General features: G+C 46.0%; 1 protein-coding gene across 1 annotated transcript in view; it reads right to left on the bottom strand.

The window, feature by feature from the left end:
- NWD2 (NACHT and WD repeat domain containing 2) overlaps positions 1 to 27,758 on the bottom strand; it is a 70,589-nt gene that overhangs the window by 15,434 nt on the left and 27,397 nt on the right. Inside the window, exons 2-3 of the mRNA XM_077301658.1 lie at positions 27,265 to 27,353; positions 12,302 to 12,418 (exon numbers count right to left, since the gene is read on the bottom strand). Coding sequence (XP_077157773.1) covers positions 12,302 to 12,418; positions 27,265 to 27,353 — 206 coding nt within the window. The remainder of the gene's footprint in view (positions 1 to 12,301; positions 12,419 to 27,264; positions 27,354 to 27,758) is intronic.

Genomic DNA, 27,758 nt, shown 5'->3' with positions numbered 1-27,758 from the left:
TTTGGGATTATACCCCAACATACCAGAGCATACAGACATCTGATTAGATTGCTTGTAGTACACTTGAGACTGTACCCCCCTGAACACATTGACTTGAATCCAAGCAAATATGCATAGGATCTGAACCGAACGTCTGAAACGGATGTAATTTTATGAAAACTGCAAATATTAATGTAAAGGGTTTCTTTCCCTTAGTGCTAGTTTGGTGTTGCTTTAGGATGCTTTGGGCTGATCCTGCGTTGAGCAGGGGGTTGGACTAGATGGCCTGTATGGCCCCTTCCAACTCTATGATTCTGGTGTGGGATGGGACTCTTGCTTATTTAGAACTGGATTTATCAACAGCTTATGTTATTCAGCTGTTGGCTTGCAGAGTTCAAAGCTGTTATCCAGGAGTGGCCAAATGATGGCCCTAAACTGATTGGTTCATAAAAGCAAAACAGGGAAGAATGAGGAGGGGGCAGCAAGGAGACTGTAGATCAGTGTTTTTCAACATTTTTACTGTTGAGAAACCCCTAAAATATTCTTGAGGCTTCAAGAAACCCCAGACGTGGTTCCATCAAGCAGAATATGGTTAAGAAGCACAGCTGTGTACATGTCCACCTGGCTCCCCTCCCTACCCCTTCCAGGCCCATCATTGGCTATTTTGGGATGGGTGGGTTAGCATGACCATATATGGTTATATCACCCAATAAATGGTTAACACATTAATATATATATATATATATATATATATATATATATATATATATATATATATATATATATATATATATATATATATATATATATATATATATATATATATATATATATATATATATATATCCCCCTTCAAGGATCGCTGCCTTGTTGTGGCAAGGGGGCTTGCGTAGTTCAGTGAAGCTATGAGCTATACCGTGCAGGGTCACCCAAGACGGACAGGTCATAGCTGAGAGCTCTGACAAAAGGTGATCCACTGGAGAAGGAAATGGCAAACCACTCCAGTATCTTTGCCATGAAAACTCTATGGACAGTTCCAATAGGCATAACGATATGACACTGGAAGATGAGCCCCTCAGGTCGGAAGGTGTCCAATATGCTACTGGGGATGAGCAGACGGCTAGTACGAGTAGTGCCAGAATGAATGAAGCGACTGGGCCAAAGCCGAAAGGACGCTCAGTTGTGGAAGTAACTGGTGGCGAAAAGACAGTCCGATGCTGTAAAGATTTTTATTCCATAGGAACCTGGAACGTCAGATCCATGAATCAAGGTAAGCTGGACGTGGTCAAACAAGAAATGTCAAGACTGAACATCGACATTTTAGGAATCAGTGAACTAAAATGGACAGGAATGGGTGAATTTAATTCAGATGACCATCAGGTATACTACTGTGGACAAGAATCTCGCAGAAGAAATGGAGTAGCCTTCATAATCAATAAGAGAGTAGGAAAAGCAGTCTTGGGATACAATCCCCAAAATGACAGAATGATCTCAGTTCGAATCCAAGGCAAACCATTCAACATCACAGTGATCCAGGTCTATGCCCCAACCACTGCTGCTGAAGAGGATGAAGTTGATCAGTTCTATGAAGCCCTACAACACCTTCTAGAAGCAACACCAAAAAATGATGTGCTTATCATCATGGGGGATTGGAATGCTAAAGTAGGAAGCCAAAAGATAACCGGTATAACAGGCAAGTTTGGCCTTGGAGTACAAAATGAAGCAGGGCACAGGCTGGTAGAATTTTGTCAAGAGAATACAATGGTCATAGCAAACACTCTTTTCCAACAACCCAAGAGACGACTCTACACATGGACATCACCAGACGGTCAACACAGAAATCAGATTGACTATGTGCTCTGCAGCCAAAGATGGAAAAGTTCTATCCAGTCAATAAAAACAAGACCAGGAGCTGATTGTGGTTCAGATCATGAGCTTCTTGTTGCAAAATTTAGGCTTAAATTGAAGAAAGTAGGGAAAAGCACTAGGCCACTCAGGTATGAACTAAATCATATCCCCGACGAATACACAGTAGAGGTGACAAATAGATTTAAGGAATTAGATCTGATAGACAGAGTGCCTGAAGAACTATGGACGGAGGTTCGCAACATTGTACAAGAGGTAGCAACTAAAACCATCCCAAAGAAAAAGAAATGCAAGAAATCAAAATGGCTGTCTGAGGAAGCTTTACAAATAGCTAAGGAGAGAAGGGAAGTGAAAGGCAAGGGTGAAAGAGAAAGATACACCCAATTGAATGCAGAATTTCAGAGAAAAGCTAGAAGAGATAAGAATGCCTTCTTAAATGAACAGTGCAAACAAATAGAAGAAAACAATAGAATGGGGAGGACCAGAGATCTTTTCAAGAAAATTGGAGATATGAAGAGAACGTTTCATGCAAAGTTGGGTATGATAAGGGACCAAAATGGTAGGGACCTCACAGAAGCAGAAGAGATTAAACAAAGGTGGCAAAATTATACAGAACAACTATACAAGAGCGAGTTTAACATCCCTGATGACCACAGTGGGGTAGTTACTGACCTGGAGCCAGACATCCTGGAATGTGAAGTCAAATGGGCCTTAGGAAGTCTGAGCAACAATAAAGCTAGTGGTGGTGACAGCATTCCAGTTGAACTATTCAAAATCTTAAAATACGATGCAGTAAAAGTGCTACACTCAATATGCCAGCAAATTTGGAAAACTCAACAATGGCCACAGGATTGGAAAAGGTCAGTTTACATTCCAATCCCAAAGAAGGGCAATGCCAAAGAATGTTCAAACTACCGCACCATTGCACTAATTTCTCATGCTAGCAAAGTTATGCTCAAAATCCTACAAGCTAGGCTCCAGCAATATGTGGACCGAGAACTTCCAGAAGTACAGGCAGGATTTCGAAGAGTCAGAGGAACTAGAGATCAAATTGCCAACATACGCTGGATCATGGAGAAAGCTAGGGAGTACCAGAAGAACGTCTACTTCTGCTTCATTGACTATGCTAAAGCCTTTGATTGTGTGGAGCACAACAAATTGTGGCAAGTTCTTAAAGAGATGGGAATACCAGAGCATCTTATTTGTCTCTTGAGAAATTTATATGCAGGTCAAGAAGCAACAGTGAGAACTGAATATGGAATCACTGACTGGATCAAAATTGAGAAAGGAGTTCGGCAAGGCTGTATACTGTCGCCTTGCCTATTTAACTTGTATGCAGAGCACATCATGAGAAATGCGGGATTAGAGGAGTCACAAATTGGGATCAAGATTGCAGGGAGAAATATCAACAACCTCAGATATGCAGATGATACCACTCTAATGGCAGAAAGTGAAGAGGAACTAAAGAGCCTGTTGATGCGGGTGAAGGAGGAGAGTACAAAAGTTGGCTTGAAACTCAACATCAAGAAAACAAAGATCATGGCATCCGGCCCTCTCAATTCATGGCAAATAGATGGGGAAGAAATGGAGATAGTGACAGATTTTATTTTCCTGGGCTCCAAGATCACTGCAGATGGGGACTGCAGCAAAGAAATTAAAAGACGCTTGCTCCTGGGGAGGAAAGCTATGGCAAATCTAGACAGCATCCTAAAAAGCAGAGACATCACCCTGCCAACAAAAGTGCGTTTAGTCAAGGCTATGGTATTCCCAGTTGCAATGTATGGCTGCGAAAGTTGGACCTTAAGGAAGGCCGAGCGTCAAAGAATTGAGGCTTTTGAACTCTGGTGCTGGAGAAGACTCTTGCGAGTCCCTTGGACTGCAAGGTGAACAAACCGGTCAGTCCTAGAGGAGATCAACCCTGACTGCTCTTTAGAAGGCCAGATCCTGAAGATGAAACTCAAATACTTTGGCCACCTCATGAGAAGGAAGGACTCCCTGGAGAAGAGCCTAATGCTGGGAGCGATCGAGGGCAAAAGAAGAAGGGGACGACAGAGAATGAGGTGGCTGGATGGAGTCACTGAAGCAGTAGGTGCAAACTTAAATGGACTCCGGGGAATGGTGGAGGACAGGAAGGCCTGGAGGATCATTGTCCATGGGGTCGCGATGGGTCGGACACGACTATTAATTAACCTCTACCTATTTGGGAAACCCTTCCAGGGCCATCAAGAAACCCCAGGGTTTCATAAAACCTGCCATACAAGGGGCTGTGAGCTGACTTGATATGAAAGTGTCTCTCTACCACAAATGTTACACTGGTTTTATACCAATTGACTGTCATGGCATCCCCCAAGACAACTTGGATATTGTAACGTGGTAAGGGTATCAAGAACTCTCTGTCAGAACAGTGAACCAAACAGTCTCTGTAAGACCAGGGCCAGAGGACTAAGCAGAGGCCCCTAAGGGAATTTTTGCCATCAGGTTCTCATGTTTAAATATTATTTCTTAAAAATGCTTGAACTTTGCCTCTTGGTATGACATAGGCCAGAGGGAATAACAAAAAAGTAATATGAGATGTTCTGTATAAAATACAGAGTAAAATTTTCATTAAAGGAAGGAGGGGGCAGATTTTTCTGATTCCATTGGCCCGTTATAGCCCTTCCTGCCATGTTGTTTCTCAGGGTCCTCCATACCCCCCCCCCACCAGCAGAATTTTAGGGAGGTCTGTGGGCTGCAGAGGGAAGGGAGAGGCAGGAAAGTTCCGTACCACTGATGGACAATTTATGTTGGTTCCAACAATATTAAAAATAATTTAGGATCTGTAGCATTATGAAGTTTCAACTTAAAACAACACTAATGAGATCAATATTGATTTATTTCAGAGTCAATTGACACCTGCAGCAGAAGAATGTGATAACAGCTTTCCCCAGAATCACCTATATGAATGCTTTGATCTTCTAAAAAAGCTACTTATTACACGTAAAGAATGAGCACCCAAGGGAGAAGTTTAGCTTGGAATCATTTTTCTCATCTTGTTTGATTGTTACATGCAGGGAAGGCCTTTTAAATGGGGTCTACAGTCAGAGTCTGCAAAAATGGCATGAGGTTGAAATTATTCAGGATAGGAAGACACAGTGCAATCCTAAAACAATTTATACTCTGTTAAATCCATGGAAGTCAATGAACTTAGTAGGGTGTAACTCTGGTTCGGATTGCATTGTTAAGAACATGCAAAAGATTTATAGCACCAATGCATTATTTTAATGAAATGTCGAAAACCCATCCGAAAAGTATGCATAAAATAGAGGTATTTTATGCATGCACCTTCCCTGATGTGCTCAGATGATTTATATATTGAGAGCAATGGGCTCTTTGCATGCCTTCCTTAATGTCCCTTCATGTCAAATATTTAAATTTTTAGAGCATTTCACTCAAGAGGATTATTTATTTAATCTTGTCTCATTTCTTCCACCTTGCAAACATTAATCAGGCCAGAGAGCTTTATCTTCATTCCCGTTTGCTGCAAATTCTCAACCATTCTTTCTGTCATCTTCAAACACTGGTGAAATGGTGGGGAAACGCAAAAATTAGACAATGCAGAGCTGCAAAAATCCACTTGTCCCATTGGCTGTGGCAAATAAGAAGTGACAACTGGGCAGAGCAGATTTCCAAAGCTCACCAGGTCAAAGAGATATTGAGCCTCCCATTTGATATGAAATGAACAAATAATACAAGTGATGTCACAAAGAAGGAGAAAGAAATGCCTCCATAACCTCTGCGCAAGAGAGTTAAATTTGGTTAAAATAGATGAGTAGACAGCTATGTCAATGGCATATTGGTGTAGTGGTTAGAACAGCCAGTTTGGTGTAGTGGTTAGGAGTATGGGCTTCTAATGTGGTGAGCCGGGTTCGATTCTGCACTCCCCCACGTGCAGCCAGCTGGGTGACCTTGGGCTTGCCACAGCACTGATAAAGCTGTTCTGACCGAGCAGTGATATCAGGGCTCTCTCAGTCTCACCTCCCTCATAGGGTGTCTGTTGTGGGGAGAGGAAAGGGAAGGCGACTATGAGCTTTGAGACTACTCCTTCGGGTAGAGAAAAACGGCATATAAGAACCAACTCTTCTTCTTCTCTTCATATCATGCACAGTTCTTTCGTTGTGCAAAGTAGCGTGTGAACAATACCATTGGTGATTTTTGTCATAAGCTAAGTCAGTGAAGTACATGCGATATGGTGTTTAAAACTTTGCAAATGTTATTCCAGTGTAAATGTATTTTTCACATAAAGCTTTGAATTTGTTTGAAAGATTTCAAAGTGGGTTCTTCAAATGACTGACAGGTGCCCTGGGAGCCCGGCAGGCTTGTCCAGTACTTTGAAGAAGACACTTGTTTTTTTTGTGAGGGTCAATTCAACCTGGAATTTCAAAACTATATCATTTAATTTGAAACATTTTAGCTGTTCAGATTGAAATCTGGTTGGCCACGCAGCTGCTTAAATAGGATTGGGGAAAACCTGCAGATTTTGAGGGTGGGGCTAGGTGTTCTGTTGGGCTTATGGTTGAGGTCCCCAGAATAACATACAAATATTTGCTGGCCTTCCCATCCCAGTTTATTTATCGAAGTCAACTCATCAATCTACATCTTGGAGACTATATCTTGTCTATTGTCCCCCTCCTCCCTATTTTTTCTTGTTAAAGGAGGTAGTATAGGGAATCTAGTTTTTAAATCCATTCTAAATTAGTTTTCCATTTGTATGTTCTTAAGATATTGTGTTCCATCCTTAGCCTCCAGGGAAGGGCCTACTAAAAATGCAACAATAAACAAATAACTAAAAGGACAGAATGGTCTCGAAGTACAGCTTTCCCCTGCTCTGGCTGCCGGGCAGAAAGATAATAAACAAGATAACCAGTCTTCCGGGCCTTTCAAATGAAATTGTTGTTATTGTCAAAAATTCAGGTGCAGGTGAATCGAAAAAACAAAGTTTAAGCTTAAATCTTTGAAAATGCCATTTGATCAAAGTGAGCGATTGCTAGCCATGAACTTTCCTGCTGCAAGGAAGAATGGAAACCATGGTGACTCCTTGTGACAGATGGGTGACACAGATTCTTCACAAATGGAAAGGACCCTGCTGGAAGACTCCTTGGGGCTATGTTGGATAGACGGATAATGAGATGTCCTATCAACAACCATGTCCCGAAGCCAAGAGGAAACAGCTGGTTCCTTTGAAGGCGACTTGGGCAGCCTTGGGTACCGTCTGAGAGCATCTCATGTTTTGGGAGACCACGTGACAGCTCTAACAGCAACAAACAAGCTGTAACTAACATTTCTCACTTAGAAAAGAATGCACTTCATGTAAGGCAACCGGTATAGATAGTCATGATTTGAATAGTGAGGTGGGCTGTCACTTAAGAGCCAGCATGGTACAGAGGGGCCCGCTCAGCCCCACCTACCTCACAGGGCATCTCTTGAGAGATAGGCAGGGAAAGAAGTTTGTAAGCTGTTTTGGGACTCTTTTGGGTAGTGGAAAGTGGAGTATAAAAAGCCCAGTTCTTCCTTCTTAAAAAAAAGAAAAGAAAAAAAAAAGACCGGTGTTGCGAACAGCATGCATGGCTTGGCAGCATGTTGGCTTCCTTTTTAAAGTACAAATTGGTCCCTGGCATACCATCAGAACTGACACTCTCTGGTTTATTAATAGAGCAGCTAGTCTGAGCTCATCGGAGCTCGGAAGCTAAGCACGGCCGGTGATGCTTCGTTCTTGGAGGGGGACCACTAAGGAAGTCTGGGGTTGCATACAAAGGAAGGGAAAGGCAAATCACCTCTGCTCATCTCTTGAGAACCGGCGTGGTGTCGTAGTTAAGAGCGGTGGTCTCTAATCTGGAGAAGCGGGTTTGATTCCCCGCTCCTCCACATACAGCCTTGGGCCAGTCACAGCTCTCTCAGCTCCACCTCCCTCACAGGGCACCTGTTGCTTTAGGATGCTTTGGGCTGATCCTGTGTTGGGCAGGGGGTTGGACTAGATGGCCTGTATGGCCCCTTCCAACTCTATGATTCTGTGTGGAGAGGAAGGCAAAGGTGTTTGTAAGCCACTTGGAGACTCCTTTGGGTAGTAAAAGGCCGGTTATGGGGGGGGGGGAATCCAGCTCTTCTTGCCTTGAAAACCCCGTGGTCCTGGGGTTGCCTGGGGTTGTGAACTGATGGCACACAATTATTATTATAATATTATTAAAGAGGAAAAAATCTTTCTCTGTGTCTCAGCCAAGAAGCTGAATAAAGTTGGTAGCTTGGGCATACTGCAGCACAGATGGAATCCCGGGGACAGAATGCTCATCTCCAGTCAAAGCGGAGATGCTTAGCAACAGAACGACACAAAAAACCTGGGTTGGATCCAACATGGTTTTCTACTGGTTATAATGGGAGGAAGGGATCCCTGTCATTGACCACCCGAAAGGCGATGCTGGAGATTGTGAGAGCTGCATTAACAAAACCCATCTTAACAGGGGCTATAATGAGGAGGTGGGGGGGGGGATCGGGTGAGACTGTGTGGAAAAGTCGATGGGATGCAACCCACTGAATAAACCTAAGTATTATTTTAGGCTCCAAAGCCACAGAGACACAGATTGGGAACTTTCCCCCTGAAGCAGCAAGTGGCTAACCGCTAGCACCATACTTGGAATCAGGCCCATGGGACCCTTGAACTTTCACCAACAAACCTGAATCCCACCCTATCTCTTATAACAGGGATTTCTAATCAGGGTTCTGGGGAACCCTGGGGTTGTGCAGCGTTTCTCAGAAGTCCAGATGACCGCTGACATCATTAGGCGTCACTGGAGCTACTTCCCCTGTTGCTGTACAGGCCTCGTCTCTTTCTCCACAATGGGAATGGGAAATGGATTGATTGGCTGGCTGGTTCCAGCATCTTACTTCTGCGCCCACTTCTATGAAGGGGCATGGCACCAATTCCAGGGTTCCCCGAAGCCTGAAAAATACTTCAGGGGTTCCTCCACAGTCAAAAGATTGAAAAAGGCTGCCTTATAGACTAGACTTGTGCTTTCAACTAAGGGCCAAACTGGGTTTTACAAGGAATTCTGTGATTCTTTCCTACAGCTGAGTGGTGAGAGGACAGTCAACCATAAGGGTTTGTAGCCATGGTTGTTCTTCATCTCAGATCCCCAACCAGTTCTTAAAAAAAAAAGTATGGAGGAAAACTTATGGGGGTCCTATAACTTATTACCCACCACTGAAGGGTTAATCAGCATTTCCCTACCCACAGTCGCCTGTTCAGACTCACAGTCTGGTCTCTCTCTCTCTCTCTCTCTCTCAGAGGAAACTATCACCCTGACACCTTTTGAGTCTAGTTTAGCCCTGTGATACTGCCTTCTTCAATATGCTTTTGCTGCTATGAATAAAGAGGGGTAAAAAAAATCTGTTACTGCTTTCAAATAATTCTCCGGGCCTTGGAGAGCCAGAAATAAAATCACAAACAAGCCCTGCACAGAACTGTATTAACTGCTTATTGGAATCTTTGGACAGCGAAGATTCCTACTGTTTCTGATCGCCGTGTTCTCGGCGTGATTTTAATTGCCTACGGCCGTGTCCAAGACACCAGCTAACAGATCTGAGAACAGAATTTTTTTCCTTAAGAGAAAATATGAAATGCCTCCACCAGAGGCTGTGTCTTAAAGAAATACTTTCAAGATGCCATTGTTACCATTTTTTTGAGGAAAAAACCCCCACTGTGATTCAGCACTCACGTCGGCTTTCTGAACACTCAGTTTCTTCTTTGAAAGCCAAAATGCGATTGGAAAATTGTTAGCAATGAGCTGCGATTCAATTCCCAGGAATAACCAGCAATTAAGAGCGAACTGCAGGTCTAAATAACAGAGAAACTGCCAACAAGTGACAAAGACCATTCATATATTTTTCTTTCAGATCGAAAAGTGCAGGAAACGGAGACACAGACGCACCCAAAACATCCCTGTGAAGATGTACATGGAGATAAGGTGCACAGGCCACCTTTACCCATTCACTGACAGACTGACTGTTAACAATTATTTTAAGATCAAAAGCAGAGTGAAGTTTCTGCTGGGCACAAAGGGGAGCTCCTCTTTCTTTGCTCTTCCAGCCCACTTTCTCCCTGGCCTCTCTTCCTCCCACTTTCTCTCCCATCTCTCACTCTCTTAGAGATTTGAGGGTGCAGCCTGTAGGTGAGGCTCGGAGAAGGAAAGGACCTTGAGAAGATGCAAGGCCATGCCATAGGCTTTCCAAAGCAGCCATTTCCCCCAGAAGTGGAATAAATGGTTTTAATCAATCAGTCAATCAATCAATCAATCAATCAAAGTAAGTCAGTGATTTGTGTGAACTGTAAAATCAGAGTCCATATTTAAGACCAACAAAGGTTTATTCTGGGCGTGAGCTTTTGAGTGCAAGCCCTCTTCGTCAAACTAAGTGGAGACTGGAGATCAGTTGTGATTCCGGGAGATGCCTATCCTGGAGACTGGCACCCAAGTCTCTCCACCTCCTTGCATTTTCCCGTCTTTCTTGCACACTTCCGCAGCTGCCTTGCATCACCCTATCTCTCTTGTCTCACTTTCTCACCCTCCCCTAATACATGCGTTATGAGGAAGCGTCATTGCCCCAATACAAGATGTGAATTCCCAAACCTCCCCTAGCATGAGAAGGATTCGCGGCCCTTTCCTGATGCCCTGCTGCATCCAAGGTGTGCCCACCACACTTTTTAATCACATTTCTTTAAAAATTAGGAATGATAACCCAAATAGAGAGTCACAACATGTGTACACAATGAATATTCCTTGCTGTGCAATTAAGTAGTCAAGCCAGAGGTGACTTCTTGAACTGCTTCTTTTGCCTTTCCACTAAGTGATTTATGGCTAAACAAGTGTGGGCTTTGGGGGAGATGAAGCTCATTCCCTTTCCCGGGTCCTCCTCCCCATGCTGTCCCTGCCTGTGTGCCCTGCTTCCCCTTTCTGCCCCCTCCCAAATATTCTCCTTTCCCTGACTCCTCAGATTCATTTAAAAGGACAGTATAGGATCAGCCTTCTGCATGCCAAGCAGGTACACTATGACGGAGTTACTCACAGTGCAAACCTAAGAAGAAGAGTTGGTTCTTATATGCCGCTTTGTCTCTACGTGAAGGAGTTTCAAAGCGGCTTACAATTGCCTTCCTTCTCCCCAAAACAGACACCCTGTGAGGTGGGTGAGGCTGAGAGAGCCCTGAGATTACTGAAGTAGAAGAAGAGTTGGTTCTTATATGCCGATTTTCTCTACCCGAAGGAGTCTCAAAGCATCTTACGGTCGCCTTCCCTTTCCTCTCCCCACAACAGACAACCTGTGAGGTGGGTGAGGCTGAGAGAGCCCAGATATTATTGCTCAGTCAGAACAGCTTTATCAGTGCTATGGTGAGCCCAAGGCCACCCAGCTGGCTGCATGTGGGGGAGAATCAAACCCGGCTCGCCAGATTAGAAGACCGCACTCCTAACCACTACACCAAGCAGAGTTACCCCCTTCTAAGCCCATTGGCTTCACTACGTACGTGTCCATCTTTTAACTGCAGCCTCAGAGTACGCTTTGAACAGAACTTGCATAGTGTGGTACCTAAAACAATGGATTGTGTGCCAGTCAAGTCTGAGGTTAAATGCCACCGGGCAAAAAGAAGCAGAAGCAGAAAACAGGCGCTCAGGGGCTCTGCATCTGCTGGCTGTTACCTTTGTCCTCATTCAGAACTGACAGCCCTTTAGCCTTTGGACAAGCCATGATGCCCTCAACCTCAGCATCACAATACAGAGATGATAATAACACTGGAAGTTTGCCAGGACAGCTAATGGCGTGTGTGCAAAGTGCCGTCAGATCGCAGCTGACTTATGGCAGCCTCAGCAAGGCGCTTTCAGGGCAAATGAGAAGCAGGGGGGTTATTGCTAATATTACACAGAGTGATTAAAATAGTGGTGGTTGAAGAGCGGCAGACTTTAATCTGGGAACAGGGCTTGATTCTCTCCTCCTCCTCCACATGTAGCCAGCTCGGTACTTTGGGATCGTCCCAGTTCTTTGAGATCTGTTCTCCCAGAGCAGTTCTCTTAGAGGTCTCTCAGCCACACCTATGTCACAGGGTGTTTATTATGGGGGAAGGCCTCTGCCTCTATAGCCTATTGGTCCTCCAGAGGAAGTGGTCGGCCACTGTGTGATGCAAGGTGGTCTCCCTTCCAAAGATTGGCCTTGCTTAGCTTCCGAGATCAAGCCATTCCATGCCAACTGCCCTCCCAGGGCAGCTAACGAGCTATACAAATTATCACTCCATGTCTTGAGGATGTAGGACCACAGCAGTAAAACAGGAGAACTGTTTTACTCAAAAAGAAAACACACACACACAGGTATGTCCAGGAGAGAAGACCTATAACTGCATGGTAGTTTCTAGGTTAATTAGGAAAAGCATTATTTTTATACCCACAACAAAACATGGACCTGCAGATGTTTTCAAGCAGTCTTCTAAGAGCTTCATGCGCATTTTCTGGAGCTCCGGGTTGTCCCATTCTTCCGGTTCCATTCCCCAGTACAGGTCGATTACCTGGAAATCCAACATACAGCACTGTTGTTAAAGTGTCTCAGCATTTAACACCTTAATACAGAACAATGAAAGAGTCGGTGAACAGAACAGTTCCACAAACATACGAGCTACCATGACCTCTACATACGTGGGGGACTTGTCATTCGGCAGTGCGATACGAATGAGCCGTCGGAGGCTTAAAATAGATTATGCATTTTAAATCTTGCAAGGCTGAATTGTTTAGGCTGGCCTTCGGAGGGCATGTTTGGACTGTTTTAATATTTTAATGTAAATATTTGATGTTTGTTTTGATATTGTTTTTGCCCTACTGGGTTCATTGTTGTGTGTTGCCATGCCACTCTTTGGGTGAGTGGTGATTAAAAAGAAAATTCTAACAAATAAACACACCGAAAAATAAATGTAGTTCTACGGCTGCACCAAACGGGAAGTGTGAATGTGGCAGAAAGGTACCTGAAAAGAGATGCATTGTTATTTTTTTATATTACATAGTAATTCAGTACCCTATTGAGTGATAATGGGAAGCCTGGGCCAGCTTCAGCTTCCTTTCGCATGCATTCGGAGTGTGGTCCAATGGTTAGAGTGGTGGACTCAGTCAGGGAGATTTGGGTTCAAATCCCCTTGCTGACAAGGAACTTTGGCCAAGTCACTCTCTTTTAGCCTAACCTACTCCACAGGATCCTGAAGATGGTAAAAGGAAGGAGAGTAGAATAATGTAAGCTGCTGTAGGTCCCTCTTGAGGGAATGGTAGGGTACGTAGTAAATAAATAAGTGCATCTAGGTTTGTTACTGAACTGTTGGTAGCCTGGCTTTATGTTCGTGTCAGCTGTCATAACATTTACTGCAGTGTTACAGTCAGTCACATTCATAAACAGAGCAGGAAAACACGAATCATGGATAAACAGCCAAACCTAGAAGTGCTTATCAAAGAAATCTCATCTGACTGGGACAACTCCGGTTTGCATTTTTGTGGCTGCCAAGAGGAACGGGTCAGAATCTGAGAGAAGAAAAACCAGCTTCTTTGTTTCTGAGGAAAAATTTAAGCCCTTCAGACACAATGCAAGAAGTCTGATTCTAAGCTCCATGTAAAACGATGTAAATTGACAACCTCTAGGTCAGTGGTTCTCAATCTGGGGGTCAGGACAGCCCTTTCACAGGGGTTGCGGCAGGGCGAGCAGCTTGGCTGGCGGGGGAAGCCATCCACACAACAGCCTTGCGGGGTTGATCGAGATAGAGAGTTTGTCTGTCTGGAGCAGTGGAAAAGAACAAGATCGTCATGGTGGGCCAAGAGGCAGAACTGAACTGAGAAATCCCGGGGGGAAAAAATTATATACAACCATGAACAATGGATCTTCATGCCATTGGTCAGTTTTGGTTTAATTTCTGTGAAAGAACACTTGCATAATGTTATGGTTGGGGGTCACTACAACATGAGGAACTGTATTGAAGGGTCGCGGCATTAGGATGGTTGAGAACAAATGCTCTAGGTGGCATCTGGAGACACCCTGCTATTACTCTCCACACATCAGAGATCAGTTCCCCTGGAGAAAATAGCTGCTTTGCAGGATGGACTCTATTGCACCGTACTCTTGTGAGGTCACTCTCCTCAACCAACTCCATCCTTCTCAGGGTCCACTCCCAAATCTGCAGGGATTTCCCAACCCAGGGCTGGCAAACCTAATGTCATGCCTTGGGTGTGCACAGACCTGTGTTTGATAACTTAATAGGTACAGAGGGCATGCTATGAGGTAGGTGTGGTGAAGAGAGTTCTGTCAGAGAACTGTGACTGGCTCAAGGTCATCCAGCTGGTTGCATGTGGAAGAGGGGAGAATCAACACTGACTCTCCAGATTAGAGGCCATTGCTCTTAACCACTATAGTAAAGGTAAAGGTATCCCCTGTGCAAGCACCGGGTCATGTCTGACCCTTGGGGTGACGCCCTCCAGCATTTTCATGGCAGACTCAGTATGGGGTGGTTTGCCAGTGCCTTCCCCAGTCATTACAGTTTTACCCCCCAGCAAGCTGGGTACTCATTTTACCGACCTCGGAAGGATGGAAGGCTGAGTCAACCTTGAGCCGGCTGCTGGGATTGAACTCCCAGCCTCATGGGCAGAGCTTTTAGATTGCATGTCTGCTGTCTTACCACTCTGGGCCACAAGAGGCCATTATACCAAGTTTCTAATTTCTCATGTGCGAGACAGCTCTTCTCTACTACATTTTCTGTTTGTAGGCATGGTATCGAGGATGTGGAATCATGTCAGATCTCAGAAGCTAAGCAAGGTCACTACTTGGATGGGAGATCACCAATGAATTCTTTGCAGAGGAAGAAGGTAAAGCATATAGCTCTTCAGTGAAGGAGTCACTTCTTCAATTGTGCCCGAAGCGGCCCCTTTACTGAAGAGCTATTGCCAATGTGATATGCGTTACCTTTAGAATTGAAATTAATACTGGGGATGTTAAATCTTTATATTAAGACCACAATTGCAACCACTGAAGAAGCACTAGAAAGCGGGATTGAATATCTGGGACCCCATTCTGGTTGCAAAATTATTTAAATAAACTAGGACTGCATTTAATAAATCTCAAGAAGATACCACTTTTTGCCTATTGGTTTTGTTTGCTTTTGGATGTATTTCTACGAGAAACCAACAGTGTTTCTTTACAAAGATTAACCGGGCCTGACCCGTCTTAGGTTCTGAGATCTGGCAAGATCGGGCTAATGTGGGTCACCCCAGCCCGGACTAAAAGGGCCTAACTCCATTGTATGTTTTTCACAGGTCCTTCTGCACAATCAAACATGTCTTGCAAACACTGTGCTTAGAATTTAGTCCCAGGCACACATGGGTCCACTATGAATTGGGACCATTTGTGCGAAAAGAGGAGTTTCTGCCTCCCTCTGCCACAATGGCTTTTCTGGTCTTCAACGCCCTGTGGGGTTTATTTGCCCCCTTGGGGAAACCAGCAGAGTGCTCACAACATGTCTTTGAAAGTAAGAAGAAGAATTGGTTTGTATACCCTGTTTTTCTCCTACTCATAGGAGTCCCAGAGCAGCTGACAATCGCCTTCCCTTCCTCTCCTCACAACTGACACCCTCTGAGGTAGGTGGGGCCGAGAGAGCTCTGAGAGAACTGTGACTGACCCAAGGTCACCCAGGTTTCATATTGAGGAGTAGGGAAACACAGTTCTCCAGATTAGAGTTCACTGATTTTAACTACTACACCAAATTGGCTCTTGGGAACCACAAGGGCCTTGGGAACAACAAAACTAAATAAAGAAAAGTCAGCTCTCTCCCCCCCCCCCTTAATCAGTAAGGTTGCCAAATCTAGGTTGGGAAATATCTGGAGTTTGGGGAAGTGGACTCTGGGGAGGGAAGGGCTTGAGGAGGGGCAGGCCCTCAAGTAGGTATAATGCCACTGAGGCCACCCTCCAAAGCAGCCCTTTTCCCCAGAGGGATCTATCTGTCATCTGGAGATCAGTTCTAATGCTGGGATATCTTCAGGCTGCACCTAGAGGCTGGCGACCCAAATAATCAGCAACCCGAACTATATTCTCCCAAGCAGACGATCCATAGGATCAGATAGTCTTCATAAAGACACTCCTTTTTTGGCTACTTGATATTTCATTGCTTTACCAGCAAAAAGTCGCGATGAATATAAAATGGCAGATGGTCTGCTCCTCAGAGTTCCCTTGGAGCCTCGGAATCCAGTTTGAATAATGTTAATAAGATGCAAGGCAGTGCCGGGGGGGGGGGGAGGAGAAACCTGCTAAGTTTATTTAAAGAGATTAAGTGATACAGTGCGGTTTCGCTTCATATTTTAACTCAGAGGGGAACAACAGGCATTATTGCAAGGCAGTATTTCAAGAAGCAACGTCTAGAGAAGCAGCCTTGGCCAATCACTCACTTTCCCACTGTTATTTGTCAATGTTCAGAGACAATATGGGGTCCACATCTTGAGACTGCCAAAAAAAACCCTCGCCTCAAACAGTGACAGAGTTGGCCAAATGGTTATAAGTGCCTTATTTATTTATTTGATTTATTTGATTTATATCCTGCCCTTCACTTAGCGCCTCAGGGTGGCTAATAACACAGTTAAAATACATCTTAACGACAATAAAAAAACTCATAAAGTCATAACTGGATTGTATTTGTATTGTATTTTATCGGGGAGAGAGCATCTTGTCGTCTTATGTTTTTATCTTGTTGTGAACTGCCATGATCCGGCTGGTCCGGGAGTTGGCAGCATACAAATTTAATAAACAAACAAACAAATAAAAATATAAAACTGAGACTACTTATGAGGCTAGCGTTAATTGACCTCTAGTCACCGAAATGGCCGCCCAATGCTTATAGCAGCAACTCCTGGTAGAATGTTGAAGAGAAGAGAGTGACCAGTCATCAAGTCTCAGAATTCTACACTAGCTCAGCCTCCGAACAGTTTTCAAGGAAAGCCCCTATTAGGGCATGGTGCAGCAGTTTTAAGGCATAGATCATTGGGCGACATCTGACTGAACCGCAAACAGACGCAGTTGATGCACCAGCCAAAGCTGGTTGTTTTTTTATTCCCTGCTTTTCATTACCTGAAGGAGTCCCAAAGTGGTCTTCCCTTCCTCTGAACCACCATACCCACATGGTTTTCTAAGGTGATCGGTTTGTCAAGTAGCACTCCCAAGATGCAAACCTGGCTTTCAAGGGCGAGTATAGCCCCATTTGAGATCTCAGGTCCCAGGTCTGCCTTTCCAGTAACCCAGAGAACCTATATCTTGCCAGGAATAAATGTCAGCTTCTTCACCCTCATCCAGCTCACTGCTGACTCCAAGCACTGGTTCAGAACATCAGCAGCAACCTTGGGATTAGGTGGGAAAGAAATGAGGAGCTGGGTGTCTTCTGCATATTGATGACACCACAGCCCATACCTGGTGACCTCTCCCAATGGCTTCACACAGAGCTATCCATGTTATTTACAATAGTGAGGCAGAAAGAGAAGCTAGGAGCCCTGGACAGCTCAGACGCTAATTCTTATATTGGCAAGAAAACCCAATGAGGGTCAGGCAGGCAGGGAGAGCAGGGTGTTGCTGGGCAGAGACTTGGGTGGTCACAGGGGCCTCGATGCCTTGCAGAACCCAACATGACGGTACCTGAGGGTCAGCAGGGCTGTTCTGCCCCTCCCAGTGCATTCTCAGTTTACTTTCCTGTACTTTCCCTGAAGAGAGCCTCTTGTGGCGCAGAGTGGTAATGCAGCAGACATGCAATCTAAAAGCTCTGCCCATGTGGCTGGGAGTTCAATCCCAGCAGCCGGCTCAAGGTTGACTCAGCCTTCCATCCTTCCGAGGTCGGTAAAATGAGTACCCAACTTGCTGGGGGGTAAACGGTAATGACTGGGGAAGGCACTGGCAAACCACCCCGTATTGAGTCTGCCATGAAAACGCTAGAGGGCGTCACCCCAAGGGTCAGACATGACTCAGTGCTTGCACAGGGGATACCTTTTTTACTTTCCCTGAGGTTAAAATCAACATCGTATTTTAAAGAAACACTTCCCTAAGTAGACACAAAAACAAGCCTATCAGGAAGCTTACAAAGTAAACCTCTTCTGAAGAAAATAGATTCAGTGATATTGCTACACACCTGGCAACTACCCCAGACAATGAAGCAAGCAGCAGCTTCAAGGACCTGAACCGATCATGTAATAATGGCCCTGTTAACCGTGAACACAGAGAACCGCTACAATGAAAGTGCTTCTCAAGGATAATCATGCATTGATATTCTGGGTTCACCGTTTTCTCAAAGAAGTAGATGGAATGCCGAGTCCTCAAAGGAAAAGATGCCTAGGATTTTATCAGTTCTCCGACAATGCATTGTGGGCTGTTTGCAGTGAGAACACAGCACTACCAACGATCAAATGTAAGAAATAAAACCATCCTTTGGCTTCTGCCGTGGCTGTGCCCCTTGCCCAGAAAGCATACAATTATTATAATATTGATAACAGAGAGGAACAAGAAAGTAACAAGAAAATATTGGCGCTTCCCCTCCCTCTCAGAGAGAACTCCACTGTTTTGCCAGCTGTGGCCATGCATGCACGGGTAGTCCATGCCAGCAATCAGAAGACAAACAGTGTTCCCTCTTTGTATGGGACGGTGAACCCACCCAAACACCCAGGATGTCCAGCTTCGCCAACTATTGCTGCCAATTCATGCTGAAATTCACCTCCCTAGCTTTGTCCTTCTCCAAGTTTTTATGGTCCGGAGAACATAAGCCTCAGTAGAAGAAGAGTTGGCTCTTATATGCCGCTTTTCTCTACCTGAAGGAGTCTCAAAGCAGCTTACAGTCGCCTTCCCTTTCCTCTCCCCACAACAGACACCCTATGAGGTAGGTGAGGCTGAGAGATACCTGATATTACTGAAGAAGAAGAAGAGTTGGTTCTTATATGCTGCTTTTCTCTACCCAAAGGAGTCTCAAAGCAGCTTATATTCGCCTTCCCTTTCCTGTCCCCACAGCAGACACCCTGTGAGGCAGGGAAGGCTGAGAGAGCCCTGATATCACTGCTCGGTCAGAACAGCTTTCTCAGTGCTGTGGCGAGCCCAAGGCCACCCAGCTGGTTGCATGTGGGGGAGCGAAGAATCAAACCCAGCTTGCCAATTAGAAGTCTGCACTCCTAACCACTACACCAAGCTGGCCAGTGTTAAACTGCCAACCTCAAGTTCCTGCCACTTGGGGCTTATCTCAGAAAACTAAGGCCTTTCCCACACTGGCCCCAGCATCTCCTGCTCCCTGAGAAGCTCTGGCAACCAGATGCACTGCTTGTTGGTATATGCAACGATTGACTCTGGAGCCTCCCCCTGTTACATGGATGCCAATTCTGCCAAGCAACATCAGGCATATTAAAGGCACAGTTGGCATTTGTGTTGGGCCCCATCACTCAGGAAACTCAACCTCTTGGTTTCCACATATAGCACCATCAAGAGCAGCTCTGCTTTGACATCACCTCCATGCTCTACTCCGTGATACATTTTGGGAATGTCCTGCTTGGAAGTGCATGATCCAGTGATCGAGTGGAGCAAGTTGGATCTACGCTTCATGAAGCACGCGCTAAACTTTTGGGAGCCAGCCCAAACCTGCCAGTTCTATCAGCAAAATATGTGGAGTACCCTGAGCTTCAAGGTTGGGTGGCAAACAAATGAACAAACACGTCTTCCAGGAGAAGGGAGAAGATCAGTTGACCCAGTGCACCCTTGCCTACTGGCCAGGTATACTCCCTGTCAGAACCTGAGCTGGAGGTCTATAGGGACTTCCTAGCCAACAATTGGCAGAGGCTTCATTCATCCATCCACATCCCTGACCTTGGTCCCTGTCTTGTTTGTGAAAGGTAAATCTTGGAAATTATTCATGTGTAATCACTCCTGGGCAATCATTCAAATCTCCGTCAGGGACCACTATCCACAGTCCCTGATTCTGGAGCTTCTGGATCGGTCGCAGGAGGCCTGGAAGTACACAAAGCTGGATCTTTGTGGGCATACGTTCCAGGGATGAATGGAAGACTGTGTTTGGTACCCGGTATGACAAATATGAGTATTTGGTCATTCAATTTGGCCTGAGTAAACTCATGGCAGGGGAGGAGCTCAAAGAAGTGAGCAGAGCCTCATGAAAGCTCCTCTCCTGCCACAAATTTGAAGCCTTTAAGGAGCTGCTAAAAACTTGCTCTTGTCTACTGATGCGGTCCCTTAACTAGATTGTTGCAAGCTTGTGTCTTTATTTTGCTTCATGTACAGTGCCTTAATGGTTATTGTAGACAGTCCAGAAATAACAGCATGGGGTGGGGGTGGGGGGGAAACAAATGCTGAACCATCTCGGCAAAAGCACAAAGCTGTTTCCCTTCTCCGTTGCATAATTCTACATTTCTTTTTCCGCTTCCACCAAACAAATGGAAGTCATTCATGCAGCAACACGAAAGGAAGATTTGACTGGTCATATTCATGACACGGTTTCCACCGTAGTTTCAGTAACATTAATGGGTAGCGGTAGCCTGAGTGGTGCCAGCTGCCCTGAGGAGACCTCCCCGAATATTCAGGCTTATGTCCACATCTAATCTTGGGTGAAAATCAAGGTTGATTGCTCTCCTTTTTTTATTTTTGGAGCTAGGGAAATCCTCTGGGACTGCATCTAAGCAACAATTCCCCCCTGTGTTTTAAATCAGGCTTGGGCATGAATTCCATACTTAGCATGTCAGAGAAAACGAATTCTTCATTCACTTTTAGGGGTATATAAAGAAAGAGCCTCTTATGGCACAGAGTGGTATGGCAGCAGATATGCAGTCTGAAACTCTGCCCATGAGGTTGGGAGTTCGATCCCAGCAGCCAGCTCAAGGTTGACTCAGCCTTCCATCCTTCTGAGGTCGGTAAAATGAGTACCCAGCTTGCTGGGGAGTAAACAGTAATAACTGGGGAAGGCACTGGCAAACCACCCCGTATTGAGTCTGCCATGAAAACGCTAGAGGGCATCACCCCAAGGGTCAGACATGACCCGGTGCTTGCACAGGGGATACCTTTACCTTTACCTTTTAAAGAAACCACAACAGTTCTTTGTTGTGAAGTATCCTAGAGAGGGGGGCAATTTGGGCTGGAAAAAGGGTTTCTTTGCCTTGAAAGTCCTGCCTGCCATTATTTTTTAATCTCAACTAGCATGTCTAAGTCCAGCTATGGATAAAATCAGAGTCCAGTAGCACCTTTAAGACAAACAAAGCTCACGCCTTGAATAAATCTTTGTTGGTCTTAAAGGTGGTGCTGGACTCTGATTTTATTGTGCTACTTCAGACCAACATGGCTACTCCATTTGAATCCAGCTATGAATGTTAGCAGTAGAAAACTAATTGGTAAGGGAAGATTTGCGAGCTATTTTGCGGACAAAATCTCGTCTCTCCGCCACAGTTAATACAGTAAATGAACTGGAGGCCTGTTGGCCGCCTTTGGAGGTGACGTTTGATGGCTTCAGACGGCTCTCTTTATCCGAAGTGGACAAGTTGCTAGGCTCAGTTAGGGCGACCACTTGCCCCCTTGACCCCTGTCCATCATGGCTCCTCAAAGGAGGCGGCCAGAAGATAGGAGGCCAGCTCAGGGACATTATCAACCTCTCCTTGGAGTCCGGGGAGTTCCCTGAGCAGCTGAAGGGGGCAGTGGTTCACCCTCTCCTGAAGAAATCTATGCTGGATCCGCAGGACCCCGCCAGCTATCGCCCAGTGTCGCACTTGGCATTCCTGGGCAAGATGGTTGAAAGGGCCGCGGCAGACCAGCTCCTGGCATTCTTGGAAGAAACTTCGGCATTCGATCCATATCAGTCTGGCTTTCGACCTGGCCACGGGGTGGAGACGGTGCTGGTCGCCCTGTTGGATGACCTCCGTCGCCAGCTGGATAAGGGTGGGTCGGCAGTGCTGGTTCTTCTGGACCTGTCGGCCGCTTTTGACATCGTGGACCACGAGCTGTTGGTCCACCGCCTTGCCGGCATGGGGATACGGGGCACAGCGTTACGCTGGATACGCTCCTTTCTCCAGGACCGGACCCAGAGGGTTGCAGTGGGAGATGAGTTCTCGCGTTCCTATAGACTCCCTTGTGGGGTCCCTCAGGGTGCGGTCCTCTCCCCCACATTATTCAACATCTTTATGCGCCCTCTGGCCCAGCTGGTACGGAGTTTTGGACTGGGTTGCCACCAGTACGCTGATTATTATTATTATTATTATTATTATTATTATTATTATTATTATTATTATTATTATTATTATTATTATTATTATTATTTATTTGATTTGTATGACCGCCGCTCTCGGAAACCGGCTCGCGGCGGTTCACAATGTTTTAAAACAAATACAATATATTAACCATTAAAATTCCCCATTAAAACCCCATTAAAATAATGACTGAGTCACAATGATGGCGATTAAAAAACTATTCCCATACAGGCCCACTGGATGAGCAGAAGGGAACGGATGGATAATTGGGTATAGGGTGGAACAATCTGGGGAACCAGGTCAGTCTAGTACTGGCCTCCCCCCTCCGGGGAGAGGGGTCCGATCTTAGCCCCGGGCCATCACCCGGCCTTAGACAAACGCCTGGCGGAAGAGCTCCGTTTTGCAGGCTCTGCGGAACTCAGAGAGCTCCGACAGGGCCCGCAGCTCTTCAGGGAGCTCGTTCCACCAGGTAGGGGCCAGGACCGAAAAGGCCCTGGCCCTTGTCGAGGCCAGGCGTGCCTCCCGGGGTCCTGGGATCATCAGCAGATTCTTACCCGCAGAGCGAAGTATCCTGCGGGGGGCATAAGGAGATAGGCGGTCCCTCAAGTATGCAGGACCCAAGCCGCGTATAGTCTTGAAGGTTAATACCAAAACCTTGAACCTAATCCGGAAACAAACTGGCAACCAGTGCAGCTGCCTCAGCAGAGGCTGAACATGGGACCTCCAAGATGATTTAGTGAGGACCCGTGCAGCTGCATTCTGTACCAGCTGTAACTTCCGGGTTAGAGACAAGGGTAGGCCCGCGTAGAGCGAGTTACAGAAGTCTAATCTAGAAGTAACCGTTGCATGGATCACAGTGGCCAGGTGTTCCGGGGGCAGGTAGGGCGCTAGTAGCCGAGCTTGGCGTAGATGGAGAAACGCCGTCCGAGCTACCTTAGTGACCTGGGCCTCCATGGAAAGTGAGGTATCCAGAATCACTCCCAAATTCCTGGCTTGGGGCACAGATGACAATTGTACCCCGTCCAGGCAGGGAAGACGCACTTCCTGTTCCTGCTCCCTTCGGCCTAGCCAAAGGACCTCCGTCTTGGAGGGGTTGAGTCTCAGGCGGCTCCTCCTGATCCATCCAGCCACTGCTTCCAAACAACTGGCGAATTTTTCTGGGGGGAGATCTGGCCGGCCATCCATCAAGAGATAGAGCTGGGTATCATCAGCGTACTGATGACACCCAAGCCCATAACTCCGTACCAGCTGAGCCAGGGGACGCATATAGATGTTAAATAACGTGGGGGAGAGCACCGCTCCCTGTGGCACCCCACATGGGAGTGCAAAGGAGTCGGATAATGATGACACCCAGCTCTATCTCCTCATGGACGGCCGCCCGGACTCCCCCCTGGAACCATTCGCCAGATGTTTGGAAGCAGTGACAGAATGGTTCGAGCAGAGTCGCCTGAAACTCAACCCCTCCAAGACGGAGGTCCTGTGGCTGGGACGTAGGGGGCAGGACCAGGAAGCGCGCTTACCCACCCTGGCAGGGACGCAACTCACCATCACGTCCCAGGCCAGGAACTTGGGTGTGGCCATTGATGCCTCCCTGACTTTGGAGGCGCAGGTCAAAAAAGTAGTGGGCCAGGCGTTTTTCCACCTTCGCCAGGCCCGACTATTAGCGCTCTACCTGTCCCCCGAACACTTAGCCACAGTGATCCATGCAATGGTCACCTCCAGAATAGATTTCTGTAACTCGCTCTACGCGGGCCTTCCCTTGTCCTTGATCCGGAAACTTCAGCTAGTGCAAAACGCAGCTGCTAGGGTCCTTACAGGCACATCTTGGAGGGCCCACATCCAGCCCGTGCTGAGGCAGCTGCACTGGTTGCCAATTGCTGCCCGGATCCGGTTCAAGGTTCTGGTTCTAACCTTCAAGGCTTTACGCGAGTTGGGACCCACATACCTGAGGGACCACCTATCGCCCTATGCCCCTCGCAGGGCCTTGCGCTCTGCAGGTGAAAACCTGTTGGTCGTTCCCGGCCCTAGGGAAGCACGCCTGGCCTCGACCAGGGCCAGGGCCTTTTCAGTCCTGGCCCCGACCTGGTGGAATGAGCTCCCGGGAGAGCTGCGGGCCCTGCGGGATCTTTCAACATTCCGCAGGGCCTGCAAGACGGAGCTCTTCCGCCAGGTTTATGGTTGAGGCCGGGGCTGATAATAGATCTATGCCTCCCCCGGGGACTCGGGTTCTGGACCCGAAGCAAAACATCATCAGGACCTCCTCTCCACCCGCTAGTAGTGGGAGGGAGGGGGGGGGGTTGAGCTGCCATTCTTGCCATGCCGGCAATATTGGCAATGTTATTATTGTTTTATGGGGTTTTAATGGGGAACTGCGATATTGTTACCCGCCACGAGCCGCAAGGGAGTGGTGGGCTATAAATCTAATAATAATAATAATAATAATAATAATTTAAATAATCGCTCTCCCCATCTCCTAAGAAAGTTTTGTACTATGGCTGTTCCAGATCACGCCACTGCTTTTGGCTTTCCCCCACTGCAAACCTTCCCTTCCGTACTGGGGTCAAGTACAAAGGGGTTAGGGTTAAAATAAAGCGACAACAACAAAATCCCTTTTCCCCCAGTGATGGCTGGGCTCCCAGAATTCATATAATATTAAAGCATCAGGACTGATATGAAACCAAATAATCTTTTGTGTGTGTATGTGTGTGACTGTAATGGAAGCAGGAGTGTGTGTGTTGAGAATTAATTGCTTAGTCTGAAGTGACAAGGAAAGGGCGTTATCATGGGTGATGTCCTGCTAACAAGACAGGAGCATTCTGGAGTTAGAGGACAAAAACCAGCTCCATTCCACACCTGTTAGATAAAGCACTTTCAATACACTTTGGAAGTAGATTTGCCAGTTCTGCACAAGGCAATCCAGCAGCAAAAGCACATTGGAAGAGCATTATCCAATGTGGGCGGAACGAGCCCTCGTTCTTTCCAACTGATGTCAACAAAGTTACAGGTTTTTCAAACGTTCACCTAAAGTGCTCATTATGATGCTACATTTCACACCAATAAGGTGGAGAAGATTATGCTAATATTTTCCCTCCCACAGAAACCATATAATGTGCCTAGTGACGTCTTAGCAACGGGGAAGAGATAATGACATCCAGAGCATTTACTAATCAACTTATATTTTCTTTATTTTGTCTCCTATGAGAATTGTATCCTTTATCATATTCAATAGGATTGGATTTCTTTGTTTGATTTGTACAATCCATGGATCCCAATGTAATGGAGCTCTCTTGCTTTGGAAACTATTCCCAAGAGAAGGCGCTATTTGTTTCCTGCACAGAGTAATAAACTTTGAGCCATTTCCAACCTTGGCGTGGTTTTTGGCTGCATTTTCATTCTGGACACTTGAATCCTGAGATTTTGGGGACAAAATTGGGATTCTGTCAGGTAGATCTGCCACCACCAAAGGAAGATACCACAGACTGTTATCTGTACTGGCTCCTTTCCCTTTCCTCCTGGCCACCTCTGGCTGGCCAGTGAAGCAGATGTGCACATACTCGCATGTGGGACCAAGAGGATTTTGCCTCAACTTGTCCTCCTTCCCTTCTCTGTCTGGGCTGTTCCTTCAATGCTGACATAAAAACACATAAAAACTGCCAAGCTGCCTGAGAGTGAGTGATCCAAGCCCAATAAATCGAGAGAGTATTGCATTGTTTACTACACATAAATTCTAAAAAAAATAGATCTATAAGGAAGAAAAATTTATGCAGAATACTGGTAAAAGAACATGAATGGTAGCTGGTAATTAATCTTACAAAAGCATCATTTTTCAATGTCTGCATCTCTTTTGGTCACACTCCTGTTGAAGCAGCAGGCTGATGGAAAACTCTAATGGGCAAATGGATCTGTATTTAACACGGGATCACCATCTCGGCATGAAGGTGCAATAAATGTGAGTCGGAGCTAGTCAGCTTTTCCGCTGGTGAAATGAGGACAAAGGCATCCCCACCGACCATCAGAAAGACTCCTGTGAAATGGGTGAGGAAGGCTGTAATCAGGAGAGGAACTTTGCAGGGCTGAGGGGGAAAGGGGGAAAGAGGGGGAAAGCCACTTGGATTTAACTCAACACAAGTCCCTTCTTTGTCCAAACTATTAATAACTTGGCAGGTGTGGTCTCAGATTGTTCACCTGTTTTATTCAATGATGCTTTAATGTGATGTACACCACCCCGAGACGGCTGAGCCAAGAGGGGCGGTCCTACAAAGCCAACTGTAACTCAGTCAATCTATCAACAACTGCCTACCCTTCCTCTCTCCACAACAGCTATCTTGTGAGGTGCGTGAGGTTGAGAGAACTGTGACTAGCCCAAGGTCCCCCAACTGGCTGCATGTGGAGGAATGGGGAATCAAACCTGGTTCTCTTGACTGGAGGCCATCGCTTTTAACCACTACACCTCGCTGCTCTCAGGGCACAACCAGGCTAAAGTTACCCACTAAGTTCCACCCAAGTTGAAATCTTATGGCATGATCCTTCCCAACAAGGACAGTTTTGGGACTGGATAGGCACATCGGTCCTCTTCCTTCCCTTTCTCCATTCGGCCCATCACAACTCATGAACAACAGCAGGCATGCCATGATTTGCAAGCCCCCCTTCTCTTTCCTAAATTTAACCTTACTTCCCAAATGACTTCTGTGGGAGAGTCACCTGGCTGGCTTGCTCTAGACGCAGGGGTGGCTAAACTGTAGCTCTCCAGATGTTCATGGACTATAATTCCCACGAGTCCTTGCCAGCTGGCAAGGGTCATGGGAATTGTAGTCCATGGACATCTGGAGAGCTACAGTTTGCCCATCCTTGCATATGCACCAACCGAACCTCTCTTGCATGTAACAGCTGGCTTGCTGTTATGTATGTTTGGTTATTTGCTGGCTAAGTAAGGGAGAAAAGACCTCACTGAACCCAATGAGTACCCTCCCTATAGCTCCTGGATGGTTTGCATTGTGACCTTAATTCTTGCAAAAAAAAAAAAAAAACCTGCATAAAATTACATAACAACAGCCCTGGGTATCACTTTAACTGAATCTATTGCATCTAGTAGGTTTACAAGCATCATCATTTAAATACTTAACAAGAAAAACGTTACCTGAAATTCTAGGCCGTAGTTCTCCCTGCAGAATTCCCGCAGCTTAGGAAACACATGTTCGCGTAATGCACTTCTTTCCGCTACAGTGTCTGCACATTGGGGGAGGAAAAGGAAAAAAACCCCACCGTTAGCAATATTTGTGACAACTATATATATTTAAATAACGGCGTAGGCTTATGCGGGAGGGAACACTGATTTTAAAACCATGAGCAGAAGCTTACTGTGGCAATCAGAATTCTGTGCTCCAGGGAACAACTTGTCAAGCTGAAATGCATGTTGTGACATTTAACAATATTCAGTTTAATACTCCCTTCAACAATTCAGCCCTGCTCCGAATAAGGCTTTTACGGCTTCAGAGTCTGCGACATCACTAGAAGGAGAAGATAAGGCACGGAGAAGGCTGGCTGCAGCCCAGAAGGAAGGAACATTTCAGCTGGATTCCTACCGCAACATCACACACAGGACCGATTGACACATTACGCACATGACTATGT

The sequence above is a fragment of the Paroedura picta genome, chromosome 10 (genome assembly GCF_049243985.1).
Source record: "Paroedura picta isolate Pp20150507F chromosome 10, Ppicta_v3.0, whole genome shotgun sequence".
In the NCBI taxonomy this organism is placed as follows: domain Eukaryota; kingdom Metazoa; phylum Chordata; class Lepidosauria; order Squamata; family Gekkonidae; genus Paroedura; species Paroedura picta.
Note: the sequence above shows the minus strand (reverse complement) of the source record. Positions and strands in the feature narration are given on the sequence as shown.